At 36.5% G+C, this 17,711-nt stretch overlaps 1 protein-coding gene across 1 annotated transcript; it reads left to right on the top strand.

The window, feature by feature from the left end:
* Positions 1–14,441: 14,441 nt before the first annotated feature.
* LOC142450974 (olfactory receptor 6C74) lies at positions 14,442–15,371 on the top strand. Its single transcript, XM_075552908.1, has one exon. The coding sequence runs from the start codon at positions 14,442–14,444 to the stop codon at positions 15,369–15,371; it is 930 nt and encodes a 309-aa protein (XP_075409023.1).
* Positions 15,372–17,711: the final 2,340 nt, after the last annotated feature.

The raw sequence follows: 17,711 nt of genomic DNA, 5'->3' as shown, positions 1-17,711 counted from the left end.
TTGTTTTATTTTGGATAATTCTATTAGTGGGTTGACTTTTGTGTGGTATTGTTATTTGTTATTGTATTTGTGGATTTCAGGATATGGCTACTGTTATTGATTCTATATTCAAAAACTCCCCTTTGTATTTATGCAAGATGGGTATGTATATATATACCCATCTTGCATAAATATATATATATATATACCCATATGTATATATATATATATGTATGTATGTATGTATTTTACTTCTATGTATCTGGAAATTACCTTATTTCACTCTCATATTTGAGAGGCAATTTTTCTGGATAAAAGATTGTTGGTTGGCATTTTTTTTTACCACTTTGGTGTTTAATATGGGCCATCTCATTGCCTTCTTGCGTGCATGAATTTTACTGATAAATCAAAGCTTAGTCTTATTGATTTCCCTTTGTAGGAAACTTTTTGTTTTCCTTTAGTTATTCTGAGTATTCTTTACTTGTCTTTACTTTTGGGAAGTTTGCTTATGGTATCTTGTGCTTATCTCACATTGAAATCTATCCTGTTTGGTATACTTTCAACTTCTTCAATGGTCATCTTATCATCTTTCACAATATTAGGGATGTTTTAAGATAATTTTCTTGGTTCCTAGTTTTAGGGGTGGGAGTAGTTTCATTTCTCCCTGTTCTGGAATTCCTATTACACATATGTTATTTCTCTTGCTAGTATTTCATTTAGTTATTCAGTTGTGTTTTCTTTTAGTTTTGGATTGTCCTTCTAGTAGATTGGTGTGATAGATTTGTGTCAACTTGTCTGGATAAATTCCATGAGGGGTCTTCTGTGAACATAAAAACATTTAAGGAATAGAGTGGATTCCTACCCCTTCATCAGATTACCCTTGATACTATTCAAGGAATGTTTCTTTGGGAATATGGCCTACTTTTATATCAGTTGACACAGTGGAGAAGGTAGCTCCCTGTCCTTCCTGCTCTGAATACTGCATCTGGCTTATCATCCTACTGCCTTGGGAGCTATTAGTAGTTTTCCATATTGCCTGCTGACCTTGGATTCATTAGACTCTGACTTGCTTCTGACTTTGGATACATTCACCTCCTTCTGCCTCTCCCAGACTGTGGTCTTCCTGCTTCCAGCTTTTTATTTCTGCTTCTTGGCTCATTAGCCTTAAGAACAAGTCAAATCAGGAAAAACATTCAGCTTAACATTGATACACAGACTTGAATCAGAATGGAATTAACCATTTGCATAATTATCTGAGTCACCTTCTTTTATAAAATCCTCTCTCTCTTTTTCTCTCTCCATGTATGTAGACGAGGGGTTATCCAAAAAGAAACTGGACTTTTTTTAAAACAAAGCTTTGTGTTTAAATTTAGTTTACAAAACAACCTTATCACTTTCAAAGCACTCTCCATTAAAGTAGATAAGCGGAGACAACAGAGGCATGAAGACAAAGACAATGATAAGTGGCAGAATGATATTGGTGTAACCCACAGAGCAACAACGCAGATTGTGTTCTGGCAGAAGGCTTGTAGGAAGAGTGGCATGTGTTTGGTGTGCATTTATTAGAATTAAAAGAGCTTTGTAAAACTGGCAGAGTAGGTTGATACTGCATATTTAATTGGGAGTTAGGTTTGTTGACTCACAGATTTAGAACTGGATGTATTTGAACTGAGGCTTACTGATAGAGTGGCATGCATTTGAGCATTAAGTGGACATAAATTTTATTTTAAAAATCTTTAACGCTTACCCTAGTGGGCCTGTAGCTGAGAGGAAAAACACTGGGCATGATGATAGGCAGGACTGAGAAGAGGCTTTCACCTGAGTAAAGAAACATAATTCTGAACAATACATGGTTACTTAGCTGATACAACTATTACTCAAATTCATAGACCATCCACTAAAGCTAGTAATAAAGAAATTGAAGAATTTTATCAACTTCTGCCTGAAACTGATAAGCAAACATACAATCAGATACAGTAGTAACTATTGGCAATTGTAATGCAAAAGTTAGACACATAGAGGAAGCATCCATATTTGAAAATACAGCCGTGGGAAAAGAAACAAAGCTGGTGATCCAGTGATGGACTTTTGCAAGATCTATGATTTTTTTTTCATTGCAAATGCTTTTTCACCAACACAAACTGTGACTACACAAATTCACCCTACCTGAAGAAATTTTATGAAATTCCTCATGCAGGAATTCAATTAACTACGTTTGTGGGAAGAGACAATGGAGAAGCTCAAAATAATCAGCCAAAAGAAGGGAGCCCAAATAGGACCTTGATTATATCTCAATTGAATTTTGAGAATAGCTGAAGAACAAATTTGATGCATCGAAAAATAATGAGTGAAGACATGATGAGTTGTGAAATGACTTCAAGAATAGCACGCAGGAAGAGAATAAATGGTCATGAAAAATACAGGAAATAGAGAATAGATCTAAGTGGATGTTAGAGCACACTCTGGAACTTGCTAAATTTAATAGAAGAAATGATGAAACAAAAGAACTGAACTGAAAAATTTAAAAGGTAGCTCAACAAGACTAAATAAAGTATTGCAGCTAAATGTGTAAAAATATTGGGTTAGAAAACTATCAGGAAAGAACATTCTCAGAATATATGAATCTGAAAGCACTGAAGAAAATATCAAGACTTGAGCTGTATTACTGGATAATTGTATGGGAAAAATATTGAATGGTCCAGGAAGAACGCATCAAAAGAGGATAGGAGAAAAGCACAGTGACACTGAACCAAAAAGAATTGGTCACTATTCGGTCATTTCCAGAAGTAGCATATTATCAAGTATTGCTGGTATTGAAGGAAGAAGTTAAAGTTTAAATGAAGGCATTGTTAAAAAATTAGAGCTTCAAGATTGATGGAATACCAATTGAAATATTTTAACAAATGTAATTCTGGGAATAATCATGAGTATATACCAAAACATTTGGAAGGTAGTTTCATCGCTCATCAACTGGAAGATATTAATTTTGTGCCCAAAGGTGAATCAACATAATGTAGAAATTATCTATTGATATCTTTAATATTACATGTAAGTTAAATTTTGCTAAAGATAATTTTAAAATATTTGAAGCAGTACTTTGAAGAAAAGTACCAGAAACTAAAGTCAGATTCAGAAAAGAACATGGAGTGAGAGATATCACTGATGATAACAAATCGATCATAGATGAATCAGAGGATAACAAAAAAGCTGCTTACTTTTGTGTATGTGTGTTTTACTATGTTAAGGCATGCAACTGTGTTCATCATAACAGGTGATTGGTGACATTGCAAGGAAAGGATATTCCAGAATACTCTCTGTGCTCAGAACATGTACATAGAACAAGAGACAACCCTTTGAATAGAACAAAGCAAGACTGCATGATTTAAAATAATAAAAGGGGCATCAAGTTTGTATGCTTTCACTATGGTTATTCAATCTGTGTGCTGAGAAAATGTTTTGACAAGCTGGGGTATCTGAAGAAGAACACAGAACCAGGGCTTGAGGAAGACTCATTAACAACCTGCAATATGAAGATAATACGGCTTTGCATGCTGAAAGTGCAGAGGACTTGAAGCACTTATGATGAGGGTGAAAGACTGTAGCTTTCAGTAATGACTATACCTCAATATGAACAAGACAAAAACCAACCCAATCTGGATAATAAATGTCATCATAAAGGGAGAAACAATTGAAGTTGCCAAGGATTCTGTTTAGCTCAGATCCATAATCAATGCTCATGGACACAGCAGTCAAAAGATTGCATTGGGTAAATCTGCTGTACAAGACCCCTTTAAAATGTTGAAAAGTAATGCTGTTACATTGAGAACTGAGGCACATGTAGCAGTAAGATTTTATGCCCCGTGTGAAAGTATAGGGGTGGACTGCAACATATCAGTCAGATCATAGCCTGTTGACACCTTCTTCGGCGTGTTTGGCCTAGATATACAGAGAGAGATACTAGGAACTTCTCTCTCTGCCCTTTTGTCCTCCCTGTTTTGTCCGATGACTGTGTTTGCCTCTATAGGCAGCCTCATATAGACTGCTCACCCTGGACGTTAACCTCTATGCTGTGGACATCCTGCCCTATTCCCATCAATCTCAGATCCATGCAATTTTGCACCAACTAGCCAGTGTTCTCCTTACATCCCGATTCACTTTTTCTGCATAAGCAGCCATGTGAGTTTGAAAAAAGATCTGGCTAGTATCAGACATGTGGACTTGTCTTGCACTGGGCTGGGTTGCTTTCTATATATATGTGTGTGTGTTTATATATATATATATCACCTGACTCGACTGGACTGGGTTGCTTTCTATATATATGTGTGTGTGTGTATATATATATGTAACACCTGACTCGAGTCATGGTATTTTCAAATGCCTCATATGCATATGAAAGTTGGACATTGAATAAGGAAGATCTAAGAAGATCTTTCAATTATGATGCTAGTAAAAAATATCAAAGGTATATTGAAACTACTAAAAACAAATCTATTTTGGAATAGGTATAACCAGCATGATCCTTAGAAGCAACTTCTGTATGACTTCATTTCACAAAATTTGGTCATGTTTTCAGTGGAGGCAAGGATATCATACTTAAAAACACAGAGAAGCAGCACAAAAGGGGAAAACACTTGACAAGATGGATCGATACAATGGCTACAACAACGGGCTAAAAAATAACAATTGTCAGGATGGAACCGAATCTGGCAGTGTTTCATTTTGTTGTACATCAGGTTGCTATGAGCTGGAACTGACTCAAAGACACCTACCAACAATAATAACATGGCAGTGAAATGAGTTGTACTGTGATGAGCATGGTAACATGCTGAGCCAAGAAACACATTGTGGACATCTCTAACATATAATAAATTTTCTTTAGCTCTCTAGCCAGGGAGCTAACTTCTACTCAAATGGTCATTGTATTCATTATCTAAGACTAACAGCAACAATAACAACAAAAGGATTAATTTTGCAAGGTATTTGAGAAATCCAAATGCTATTTTCTGGATTTTATTGTTTAACCTTGTGGTTTATTACTGTACTAACACTGAGATTTATGTTTGCTGCTAATTCTACATTTGTATATTAGGCTTTCTTAATTGTATGAGAATTTTATTGATACATTTTTCTAAAAAGAGGAAGCTTAAATATCATACAGAACATATATCAACACTGAAGCTGGAGAAAAGTAAAAGTTGTCCCCTGAGTACAGGAAACAGAAATCTCAATGCATCAATGTGCAGTAGGCCTAGAGAACCATAGTCCCCATGTGACAGAGAGAAAAACACGCCCAAGGCTTCAGGAGGCTGTACAATAACAACAAAAAAGAAAGTGAGAATTTACTTAGTGTATTGGAATCTGTATAGGGGAATCCTTTAGGTATCCAGTCTGTGGAAGAATTGCTGATAAGTAAGCCCATAACTAAGCGACCATTTTAATGAGAAAATTAAAACCAATGAAAATAAAACCTCATTAAATGAAAGTACATAATATAGACTCAGATGTAGCTCAACTGGAAAAATAGCTTTCCATTGTCAAAAAATGGAAATGAGAATGAACTCTATAACAAATAAAAATTGTGTACATTTTCACCACAATAAAAATTCTGATAAAAATATAAAGACTGAAGGGAAAGAAATATGTGTATGTGGGGGTAGGGAGTATAAAACATTAATGCCCTTGTTCATACTATAACACCAATAATTAGTCCAAAAATAAAAGGGATACATAAAAATGAGGTAATTAATAGAAAAAAGGAAGCAAATACTAATAATGAAATTCTCTGGAGAACAAGAAGTAGCAGTACCCGTATCTTCTGTGTTCCCTTCCATGATGTAAGAACTAAGTATTCTTAAATTGAAGTTAGAATTTATTGTGGGCCCAAAACCCATTCCTGGATCTATCAGCATATCTTTAACTGAAATAATTCAAGAAATATTAATTAAAACTCAAGTTGAAATATTGAAAGATTCTATGGGGAACAATATTGAATGATTCTGGAAGCATCAAAAGTAGATGGAAAGACTATAGGGTGACTGTACCAAGAAGAGCTAGTCTACCTTCCACCATTTCAGGAGGTAATGTAATCGACATTCAAAGATTTCAGGTGGTAGTTTGAGCAAGAACCAGAGGCATCGAAGGTTTGAGCTCCTGTGATAGTTGCATAATCTGGTGTCAATTTGGGACTTAAAAGGATTAAGAGTGAAAGGGGGAAGTTTACTCAGAAAATCAGGTTATAGCCAATGAGGTTGCTGTGTGGACATGGGACTCCCCTAAGAATTCTGGGAAATCTGGTTTTACCTCCTGGGAGGCAGGAGACACTCCTCTCTCTGTTGACTTCCTGTGAGACATCCCTGAAGAGAAGCCACATGGAATTACTCTGATGCAGCCCTGTAAAGCCATGTGGAGACCCCTGGCAGTGCTGAGATGCTTACAATGCCACTGAATCCAAAGACTTTCTACACACTGGCCTGTGATCTTCTTGCATTCAACATCATTACATGTGTTTCATGAATCTGAAGAGGACTTTAGAGATTGGTATTGAACGTATGGGCTAATATTGGACTTACGGGCTTAGACTGGATTGGGTTGGGATGCTTTCTTAATGTACAATTACCCTTTATATAAAACTCTCTCTTATACACATATGAGTTTATGTGGATTTGTCTTTCTTGTTTACCTAGACTAACACAGCTCCAAAAAAAGCTCCATTCTACAATTGATGGTAGTGATGATTGTACATTTGATGTGATTGAACTATGCTATGTAATTCATGGTGTGCATGTCAATTATGCACAAATAAAATTTTTAAAAAGCAAAACAAAGCAAAGAATAAGCCTTTGGAATTGAGGGAGACCCATTGAAATGTTTCAACAAGCTCATACAGAACTAGAAGTTTTCCCTTACCTATGCCAAAGAATTTGGAAGAAAACAGCTACTTGGTCCCAAGAGATTCATATTTGTAAAAATTCTTAAAAAATAAAATTGGCCCAACAGCATACACAAATTATAGAACAATATTCTTTTTAAAAAACATTTTATTAGGGCTCATACAACTCTTATCACAATCCATACATATATATACATCAGTTGTATAAAGCACATCTGTACATTCTTTACCCTAATCATTTTCAAAGCATTTGCTCTCCAATTAAGCCCTTTGCATCAGGTCCTCTTTTTTTCATGAGCCATTGATAATTTATAGATTATTATTTTGTCATATCTTGTCCTATCTGGCATCTTTCTTCACCCCCTTTTCTGTTGTCAGTCCCACAGGGAGGAGGTCACATGTAGATCCTTGTAATCAGTTCCCCCTCTCCAACCCACTCACCCTCTACTCTCCCAGTATTGCCCCTCACACCCCTGGTCCCGAAGGTATCATCCACCCTGGATTCCCTGTGCCTCCAGCTCCTATATGCACCAGTGTACAACGTTTGCTCTATCCAGACTTGCAAGGTAAAATTTGGATCATGGTAGTTGGGGGGGGGGGGAGGAAGCATCCAGGATCTGGGGGAAAGCTGTGTTCTTCATCAGTGCTACATCACACCCTGACTGACTCTTCCCCTCCCTTAGACCCCTCTGTGAGGGGATCTCCAGTGGCCAACAAATAGGCTTTGGGTCTCCACTCTGCACTTCCCCCTTCATTCACTATGGTAAGATTATTTTTTTTATAATGCCTTATACCTGATCCCTTTGGCACCTCCTGATCGCACAGGCTGGTGTGCTTCTTCCATGTGGGCTTGTTGCCTCTGAGCTAGATGGCCACTTGTTCACCTTCAAGCCTTTAAGATCCCAGACACTACCTCTTTTGATAGCCAGGCACCATCTGCTTTCTTCGCCACATTTGCTTATGCACCCGTTTGTCCTCGGTGATCATATCATGGAGATGTGCAGTCAATGATATGATTTTGTTCTTTGATGCCTGATAACGGATCCCTTCGGGACCACGTGATCACACAGGCTGGTGTGTTCTTCCATATGGGCTTTGTTGCTTCTGAGCTAGATGGCCGCTTGTTTATCTTCAAGCCTTTAAGACCCCAGACACTATCTCTTTCGATAGCCGGGCACCATCAGCTTTCTTCACCACATTTACTTATTCACCCGCTTTGGCTTTAGCAGCTGTGTCGAAAGGGTGAGCATTATAGAATGCCAATTTAATAGAAGAAAGTATTCATGCATTGAGAGAGTGCTTGAGTAGAGGCCCAAGGTCCTTCTGCCACCTTAATACTAAACCTATAAATATAGACACATAGCTCTATTTCCCCATCCTCATATATATATTTGCATGTACATGTCTTTGTCTAGACCTCTATAAATGCCCTTTGCCTCCTAGCTCTTTCCTCTATTTCTCTTGGCTTCCCTCCTGCCCCACTATCATGCTCTGTCCCCACCTGGGTTACAGCCATACCTCTTCTTTACGTAACCTTATCCTTTATTATTCCCTACCCGGCCTGCCACTCGCCCCTCACCACCAATTTGGATCCCATGTTGTTCCTTGTCCCTGGGTTTGTTAACACCACTTCCTTACCCCTCACCTCCCCCTATCCTAGTCCCCCCGGAACTGTCGGTCCTATTGTTTTTCCTCCAGATAGTTCATCCTGCCTGTCTTATTTAGACAGACCTGTGGAGATAATAACATGCACAAAAACAAGACAGAGGAAAACAAAGCAACAGTATACAACCAGACAACAAAACAACAACAGTAAACCACTGACAAAGAACAAAACAAAACACATCAAGAAAGAAAAGCTTGTAGTTAGTTCAAGGATCCTTTGCTGGCCTTTAGGAGTGTTTTCCAGTCCAGTCTGTTGGGGCACCACGCCCTGGCCCCAAAGTCCACTTTCAGCATTCCCTGGGGACCTTGCCGCTCCATTCCCTTGCTGTTCGGCTGCACTCCCCCAGTGCTTTGCCTCGGTGTGGTGGGATCAGGTTAGGTGCAATTCGCACACTGTGTCTCCGGTGCTGTCCCCTGTAGCACCATTGGTCACCGAGGGGCATCATGTCTCATAGTGGGGCCAGCCATATTGTCCTCTCTGTGGACTGGCTCTAATCAGGAACATTATCCTCATGGCCTGTTTGGCAAGGCTGTGCTCCACTCTCTCCTTCTCCCCCTTCATCTGCTCCCATTTGCTCTGATCAGATATGTCTCTCTCCCAGAGCTTCAGAATCAATGTCGTCCTTTGAAACAAATTCTACTCTGGGGAGGGGCAGGAATAGACAGGAACTCTCATCCACTGCTGGTGGGCCTGTAAGTATGTATAGCCACTATGGAAATCAATCTGGCGATATCTGAAACAGATGGAAATTGAGTTACCATATGACCCAGCAATCCCCCTACTGGGCATATACCCAGAAGAGGCAAGAAACAAACCAAGGCCATGCATCTGTGCTCCAATGTTCATTGCGGCACAGTTCACAATTGCAAGGAGCTGGAAGCAACCCAAATTTCCATCAACTGACGATTGGATTAAAAAACTTTGGTATATGCATACAATGGAGTACTTGGCTTCACTAAAAAGCAGCGATGAACGTATGAGGCACATAACGGCATGGGTAGAACTGGAGGAAATCATGCTAAGCAAAGTAAGTCAGGCACAAAAGGACAAGTACAACATGAGCCCGCTGAGGTAAGTATTAAAAATGCAAAAGGGGCATAGGGAAAAAGCTACTGTATACAAACGTTTTTGGGGTGAATACTGTGTAGTATGGCAGAGACCAGACCAAAACCAGGGATGCACATGGTAGACAACTGGGGAGGAGGTGGAGAAAGGAAAATAAAAGGATGAATATAAGGAAGAAAAGGGGAGTGGGGGCATGTGGCACTAATCCACCCAAGGGGAGGGTGTGTTTATATCTCCACAGGGAAAGAGGGAGCAGATTTCAACCCAGTGCCGCAAGGTCTGAATGCAACTTTCAGGAGTGGAGTAAGGTACCAGTGGCGAGGTCTGAGAAGCTGGCCCCAGCACCAGAACAATATTCTTAATGGCATATGCAAGTAAAGTTTTACTGAAGATCCTCTAACAATGGTTGCAGTAGTACATTGACAGGGAGCCGTGATGAGTTCAGGAAGGATGCAGAAGAGAATGTGGAACAATAAAAATTATTACTAACATCAAATGTATCTTGGCTGAATCCAAAGAATATCATAAAAATGTTTACTTGTTTTATGTTGACCGTGCCAAGGCATTTTACTGTATGAAACATAACAAACTATGGACATCGTTGAAAAGAAGGGAAATAAATTCAGGAACACATCATTGTGCTCCTGTAGAAAATGTATATATCAAGAGGTAGTTAAGTTACATGAGCAGAACAAGGGAATATTAGATGGTCTGAAATCAGGAAAGGTATATGTCACGGTTGTATCTTCTCATAATACTTATTCAGTATATGTGCTGAGTAAATAACCAGAGAAGGTGGAATATATAAAGAAGATTGCAGCATCAGAGTTGGAGAAAGGCTTATTAACCTGTTATATGTAGATAATACAACCTTGTTTGGTGAAAACTAGGACTTAAAGCACTTGCTGATGAAGATCAAGATCAATCTTCACTATGGATTATAATTCAATGTAAGTGAGGAAAGTTCTCAAAAATTGATCAGTAGGAACAAACAGAGAAAAGACTGATGTTTTCCAGGATTTCTTCTTCCTTGGATCCAAAATCAATGCTCATGGAAGCAGCAATAACATGACCGAATGAGAAAAGCAAGAATGATATATTAATTGCCTTATATATATGGAAGTTGGAAATTAAATAGGAAATCCCAAATAAGAATTAATGTATTTAAATTATAGTGTTGGAAAAATACATTGAAAATACCATGGACTGCAAAAAAGAAAAACAAAATTGTCTTGGAGAAGTCCAGCTGAGTTTCTTTGAAGCATGGGTAGGGAGATTTCATCTCACATACTTTGGCCACTTTGTCAGGAGAGACCAGCCTTTGGAGAAGGACATCATGCTTGGAAAAGAAAGTACAGGGACAGTGTAAAGTAGGAAGGCCCTCAAAGTGGGTTGATGTAGTGGATGGCAGGGTTGGCTCAGACGTAATTGTGAGGAGGGCAAGGCTGGTGGTGTTTCATTCTGTTGTACATTGGGTCCCTATGAGTCAGAAATGATCCAAGGGCAACTAACACAGCAACCAGAAATATTAGTTTAACTATACAGCAGTGGACATGTAGCAAAGGAAACTAATTAGTTATATAATTTTTACGTAGGATCAATAATTTTTTATAGTCTATATAAAAGTTTAGGAGCCCTCGTGGTGGTGTGGCTATGTGTTGAGCCGCAATCCACATGGTCAACAGTCGAAAGCCACCCGCAGCTCCTCAAGAGAAAGACTGGGTTTCCTACTCTGGGAAGAAATTCTCATATGCCTGACATGAAAAACCAATAGCAGTCTACTTCCCTTCAATCCAGATATTTATGATGCTTAACTAGCTGTTATTGTTAGTTTGGTTCCATTGAGTCAGCTACAACACAAGAGACCCTGTGGAGAACGATTCTGCATTAATTATCCTTACACTTGTTATGTTTGAGCGCATTGTTGCAACCATTATGTCAATCATCTGATTGAGGGCCTTCTTTTTTGCTAACCCTCTACTTGACCAAGCACCATGTCCTGTTCTAAGGAGTGATCTCTCCTGATAGCCTGTTTAAAGTTCTTGAGCTGAAGTCTCACCATCCTGGTTTCAAATGAATATTGTGGTAGTTCCTCTAATTTAGATTTGTTTGTTCTTCTGGTAGTCCACGGTACTTTCAATATTCTTTACCCACATCATAATTCAAATGTATAAACTCTTCTTTGTCATTCCTTATTCATTGCTCAGCTTTCCCAGGCATATGAGGCAACTAAAAATGTCATAGGCCACCTTAGGTCTCAAAGTGATATCTTTGCTCTTTAGTACTTAAATGTATTTTATTGGGATATAATTATATCATACAATTTAATAAGTCAATTATATTAAGCGGATTTGTATAATCATCACCACAATCAGTTTCATAAAACCTTTTTCTTGTATTCATTGTTATTAGTTCCCTATTCTCCCTATATTACTCCCCAGAGGATTATCAATCCAGTTACTGTCTATATAGACTCTATTGGCTTCATAAATAGAAAACCATACATAATACAAACAGGGAGCAAGCAAAACCTCAACAAAAATGACTACACAATACATTGAAAAATCTTATTGAAAAAGAAAGTGTAAGATATTAAAATCTAAAACATCTTTAAAACGGGTCAAATGTGACATGACTGTGAAGCAGATTTTTCCCAATGTAATACATCGTTTGATTGCTATTTCCTCAATGCTGACTCTGAAGCCAAGTAAAATGAAATCTTTGACAACTCAAATCTCCTCTCCATTGATCATGAGATTTTCTATTATTTCATTTGTGAGATTTTCATTATCTTAGCTATTAATGTCAACGTGTTTAATATTTTCATTGTCAATACTGGCATGAAGTTATAAATCTTATAGATTAAGATTCTACGTGTGTCACTCAGGATGACCCTCAAAAACTTACTATATAGGTGCATTGAGAGCTGTTTACTTACTCAATATGAGTACATGTATTTCATAAATCCTTGTTCTCCATTCTTATACCATATTCATGTTCTAAGTATATAATTGTCACAGTACTAGCAGCTTAGTTACAAATCCTTGAAACCCCATGACATTCCATGGTACACAACTGCTTATTAGAAGAAAAGTTGTCTTTTTTTAAGTTTGAATTTGCGGATAAAGGAGTGTTATTCCATTAATAAAATAATCTTTAACAATAGCATTTTAATGTTATTGTACTATTGTCCTCTGAGGAAATGTTTCCTTCTCTTAAAAAAAATAATCAGTGAATTCCCTTGAGGCAAATGAGCACAGTGTACAAAATAGGATTAGAGGTCTTTAAGTACTATAAAGCTACCTATTATGAGTCTCATTTAGTAAGAGACATCTCTAAGTAAAAATAGGCCTAAAATATCTTCTCTCTTTTCCTTCATTCCCAAATTAAGAAAAATAAATATAGGTACATTATACGTAACCAGGAAATATTCTTTAATTTTAATCTAGCAATTTGGAGAACATTGCCTTATTTTCAAAATTAAAAGAAGAAATTATACAAGGTAAGCCTAGATTTCTGTAAGATACTATTTTTTAACTTAAAATTTCTGAGTGTTCTTTGCTGACACTAACATAGTTTTGGATGGAAATATAAGATAAATGAATGATTCAAAGCATTTAAGAAGTTTGATGGAATTGAAAAATTAAGAAATTACCAGTCTTCAGGATCTCTCATCAAAAGTAGATGGTTAGGAGTGAAATTGCAACTAAATACAATAAAGTTTTGGAAATTTTGTGTTTTAGTGTTAATAACGTTCACTCCATTGCTTTAACCTTAAATAATAAATGTATTCCTTTATAATTTGTTGAAATAATATGGCATGGAACTAAACTTTTCCTTTTTTTAACAGAGAAAACATAAAAATGATGATTTATTTTACAAATCATATCAAAAGGATCAGTATAATCTGAGGAAATTTTTGCACCTTTAATTTTGTGGGAAGTATGCATTGGATGTATATCCTTCACATTTTCAAACAAATATCAAATATACATTCTATATAATAAATTTATCACTTCTTCATGATAATTTTAAATGTATATGCCTCTATTATACGTCCTCATTGTGAACACAGTGGAATATGACACTGAAACGACAGGTTTGTATTCAATTTGGAAATATTTTATTCATATTTACTGAGTGGTCATATTTAATTCAACATAGCATAAATATTTCATGTAAACTGCAATGGTCATATCTTTGGAACATATCTTATAAAAATATCCTTGAAATATTTTAATGTAATTAAAATGCAAAATTATCATGTCAGGAAAAGGTGGGCATGGAAATGCAATTTCTGAAGAGTTTTCAGTAGTTTGATGAGGGTATTTCTCACTGTATATAGCATAGAAATGCACAAGACAGCTTTATTCAAATTTCAAGAGGCAGAGAATCCTCAGCTGATATCTGATTCACAACAGAACAACATCTCGCAGAAAGTATGATAAACACAAATATATTTAATTAACAAAGTAGAATGTGTCACCAACAAAACCAATTTAAAATAAAGCAGAGAGATTAAGAATAATCACCATCGAACAATATAAAAGTTAAAATAGAATTTTTGGTTTACTTTGTTTTATTTAATAATTTCAAAGAAAAAAATAATATGACTTTAGCATTACAATATTTTATACTGTTAAAATGCCTATACTCATGAAAATCAAAGGGATAGTTAACATATGGTATTACATGGGAAGATATCATTAGGCTGCTACTATTGAGTAGCAGAATATTCATGATGAATATTTTTAAAAAGGTAACTTATACAGCCATTCTATTATGCTTTAGTTCTTACTTTTTCTTTTTAATTTAATGTTTATTTTAAACTAGCTGTCAGCTATGAGAAACCATACAACTGTAACAACTTTTATTCTTCTCGGACTGACAGATGATCCTCAATTACAGGTGATCATTTTTCTTCTTCTTTTTGTAACCTATGTGTTGAGCGCCATTGGAAACTTAACCATCATCACCATCACTTTACTGGATTCACATCTCAAGACACCCATGTATTTCTTTCTTAGGAATTTCTCATTTTTAGAAATATCTTTTACCACTGTCTGCATCCCTAAATTTCTAGTTAGCATGGCCTCAGGGGATAAAACCATTTCTTATAACAATTGTGCAGCACAACTGTTTTTTACTATTCTTTTGGGAGCAACAGAATTCTTCCTCCTAGCTGCTATGTCTTATGACCGCTACGTGGCCATCTGCAAACCTCTGCATTACATGACCATCATGAGCAGCAGAGTCTGCAACCTGCTGATCTTTGCTTCATGGTTATCTGGTTTCCTAATAATTTTCCCACCTCTTCTGATGGGTCTCCAGCTTGACTTTTGCTCAGAGAACACTGTAGATCATTTCTTTTGTGATGTTTCTCCGATATTACAGCTCTCTTGCACAGACACGTATGTAATAGAATTAATGACACTTCTTTCGGCTATTTTGACACTTGTGGTTACGCTGGCATTAGTGATTCTCTCCTATGCGAACATTATCAAGACTATTTTGAAAATACCTTCGGCGCAACAAAGGAAGAAGGCTTTCTCTACGTGTTCGTCTCACATGGTGGTGGTCTCCATCTCTTATGGCAGCTGTATCTTTATGTACGTGAAGCCCTCTGCAAAGCAAAGGGTGTCTTTAAATAAAGGGATAGCTCTGCTCAGCACTTCTGTTGCCCCCATGTTAAATCCCTTCATCTATACCCTGAGAAACAAACAAGTAAAGGATGCTTTTAAACACATGGTCAAAAGATTGAAGTTTTCTTGAACAACTGAATGACTTTAATAAGATTAATAAGGTTACAAGTAAAAAAACAAGAACCGCACTGTGTGTCATATTCTTTAATGTCTGTTCTCAAAGTGATATAGTTTGATTATTACTTGAATCAGAAATTAATTAAAGACATTTTAGGGAAGTTAAGTGTTTATTGTCATTGCTATTATCAGAACAAAATTATCATACCATCCATCAAGCATATCTAATATGCCAGACTTTAAAATCCATGAGTTCCCATTCCAAAACTTTGTAAGGCAGGCATTATTGTACTCATTTATACATGAAATACATAAAGAATACTTGAATCCAATGAATTGTTGATGTCTAAAATCTTACTAATGACAAAAAATGATCCCTAAATGTCCCTACATCTCTTCTGGTTTGTTAGCAAAATAAAGCAATTAAATCTTGTCTTTATGGCCCACCTCTGTGTCGCAGAATAGTAGGGCAATATATAAAAGCTTTCCATGCTAAGAGATTTCATTGTTAAGATAACATTATGGCATTGAATAGCATATGCATTTTCCAAACTAAGAAATGAGAAACAATGGCTGATCCTGTCTAAAGCAGGGCGATCTACATCTTCTGTAAACGGTATCCTATCTAGGGTAATCAAAAGAAAGACCTTCCTCACAAAGACTAACACACATTTCAATTGCAAATATTTTTCTACCATGTGCTTTTCACACTAGCTACCTAATGATTTTGGGAAATTTTCTCATTATTTTTGGTGACTTATCGGATCATAGCATGGATTTTGCTCTGCACCTGCCAGGTAATAGACTTGCTTACATTTATTTTTTACATTTTACATCGCCATCCACCCACAGCACCTCATATTAATACTCTTTTCTAAATCTCAAAGTATTGTCAGATGATATTATGCAAATATTTATTTTATCTTTTAAATTTTTCTTTTGCTTCTTTATTAAACCTATTCTTTTAAATATGAGCACAAAGTCAATTTATTTCTTATTAAGTTCAATATGTAGGCAAATCCTGGAGCCCCTTTCATCGGTTCTAAAACTATGACTTTGCCTATAAAAGGAACTATGAACAATGTGAAAACTAGATTCAGCTAATCAAAATGTGTAGACCTTTTGCTCAACTCCTAGGCTGTACAAATTGTTTAAGGCAAAAGCAAATAAACCTTAGGCCTAAACAATGATGATAAACTATTAAACACTTTTCCACTTAATTTGAAATGAATTATGATTGCTGATAAATTTATTCACTGTGTGAACACCAGAGGAAAAATGCATTATCTGAACGCGTGATTTTCTAATTGTTCCAGGGCTTTTGTTTATTTATTAAAATTCATTTATATTCTTATTTCTCCTAGGTCTGCGTTTCCTTCTTCTCTAGAACTGAAAGTTAGGAAAATAATTAAAAGTCTTTTGCTCCACTAATACATATTCAGGATGTTAAGAAAAGCTAGACTAAAGGTACTTTAATGTTCTCTTAACTAGCCTGCTAATCTCTGAACTCTGATTCTGCACACTGCAGTTAGAACACCAGCTACACTACAAATCTGGTCAATGAGCTCTCCTGTTAAGCATTTTTAAAATATAGATTTCTATTGTTTACAAAGTGATGTTCAAAGTGTTTCAGTGGTTTTATAATCAAGCCTTCATAGTTTCATTAATTTTCTCTTCTAACTAGGAGTTTCAACCACAGTGACCCACTTAGGGTATTGCAAATAGTGTGCTCTCACATATGTAGAATACATGCCCTGTGACCAAGTCTTCTTGTCTAATGCCTGAAATGACTTTTTGAATTTCCCTGATGTCTGCAATCAACTTTACTTGCAGTCCATTATATCACATCTAATTAAATGTATCTGTCTCTCGTACTAATTTCTACATTCCTCTGGTACAAGGCTCATATTTCTTACGTATTTACATCCACATTTTCATCATCTACTGAATGTATTGCTTTTGTTAGGTGTCATTGCTTAGATTCTAACTTCTAGTGACCCTCTGTACCACCAAACAGAACACTTCCTGGCTCTCCTTTCTTTCCCTGTGTCACTCCTGATTGAGGGGCCTCCTCTTTTTGACTGATGTCTTCTTTACTAAGCATGTCCTCCAGGCACAGGATCCTTCTGATATCATGTCCAAAGTTAATGAGATAAAAGTGTCATCATTCTTGTTTCTAAGGACCATTCTGGCTGTACTTCTAAGAAAGGTTTATTTATTTTTCTGATAGTCCATGGTACTTTCTATATTCTTGACCAACAACATAATTGAAATGGATCAATTCTTCTCTGTTCTTCCTCATTCACTGTTCAACTTCTGTCTGAATAGGAGGTGATTGAAAATATACAGCATA

This window comes from Tenrec ecaudatus, chromosome 6, assembly GCF_050624435.1.
Source record: "Tenrec ecaudatus isolate mTenEca1 chromosome 6, mTenEca1.hap1, whole genome shotgun sequence".
NCBI classification, from domain to species: domain Eukaryota; kingdom Metazoa; phylum Chordata; class Mammalia; order Afrosoricida; family Tenrecidae; genus Tenrec; species Tenrec ecaudatus.
The sequence above is the reverse complement of the archived record's forward strand: the minus strand, read 5'-3'. Positions and strand labels throughout refer to the sequence as shown.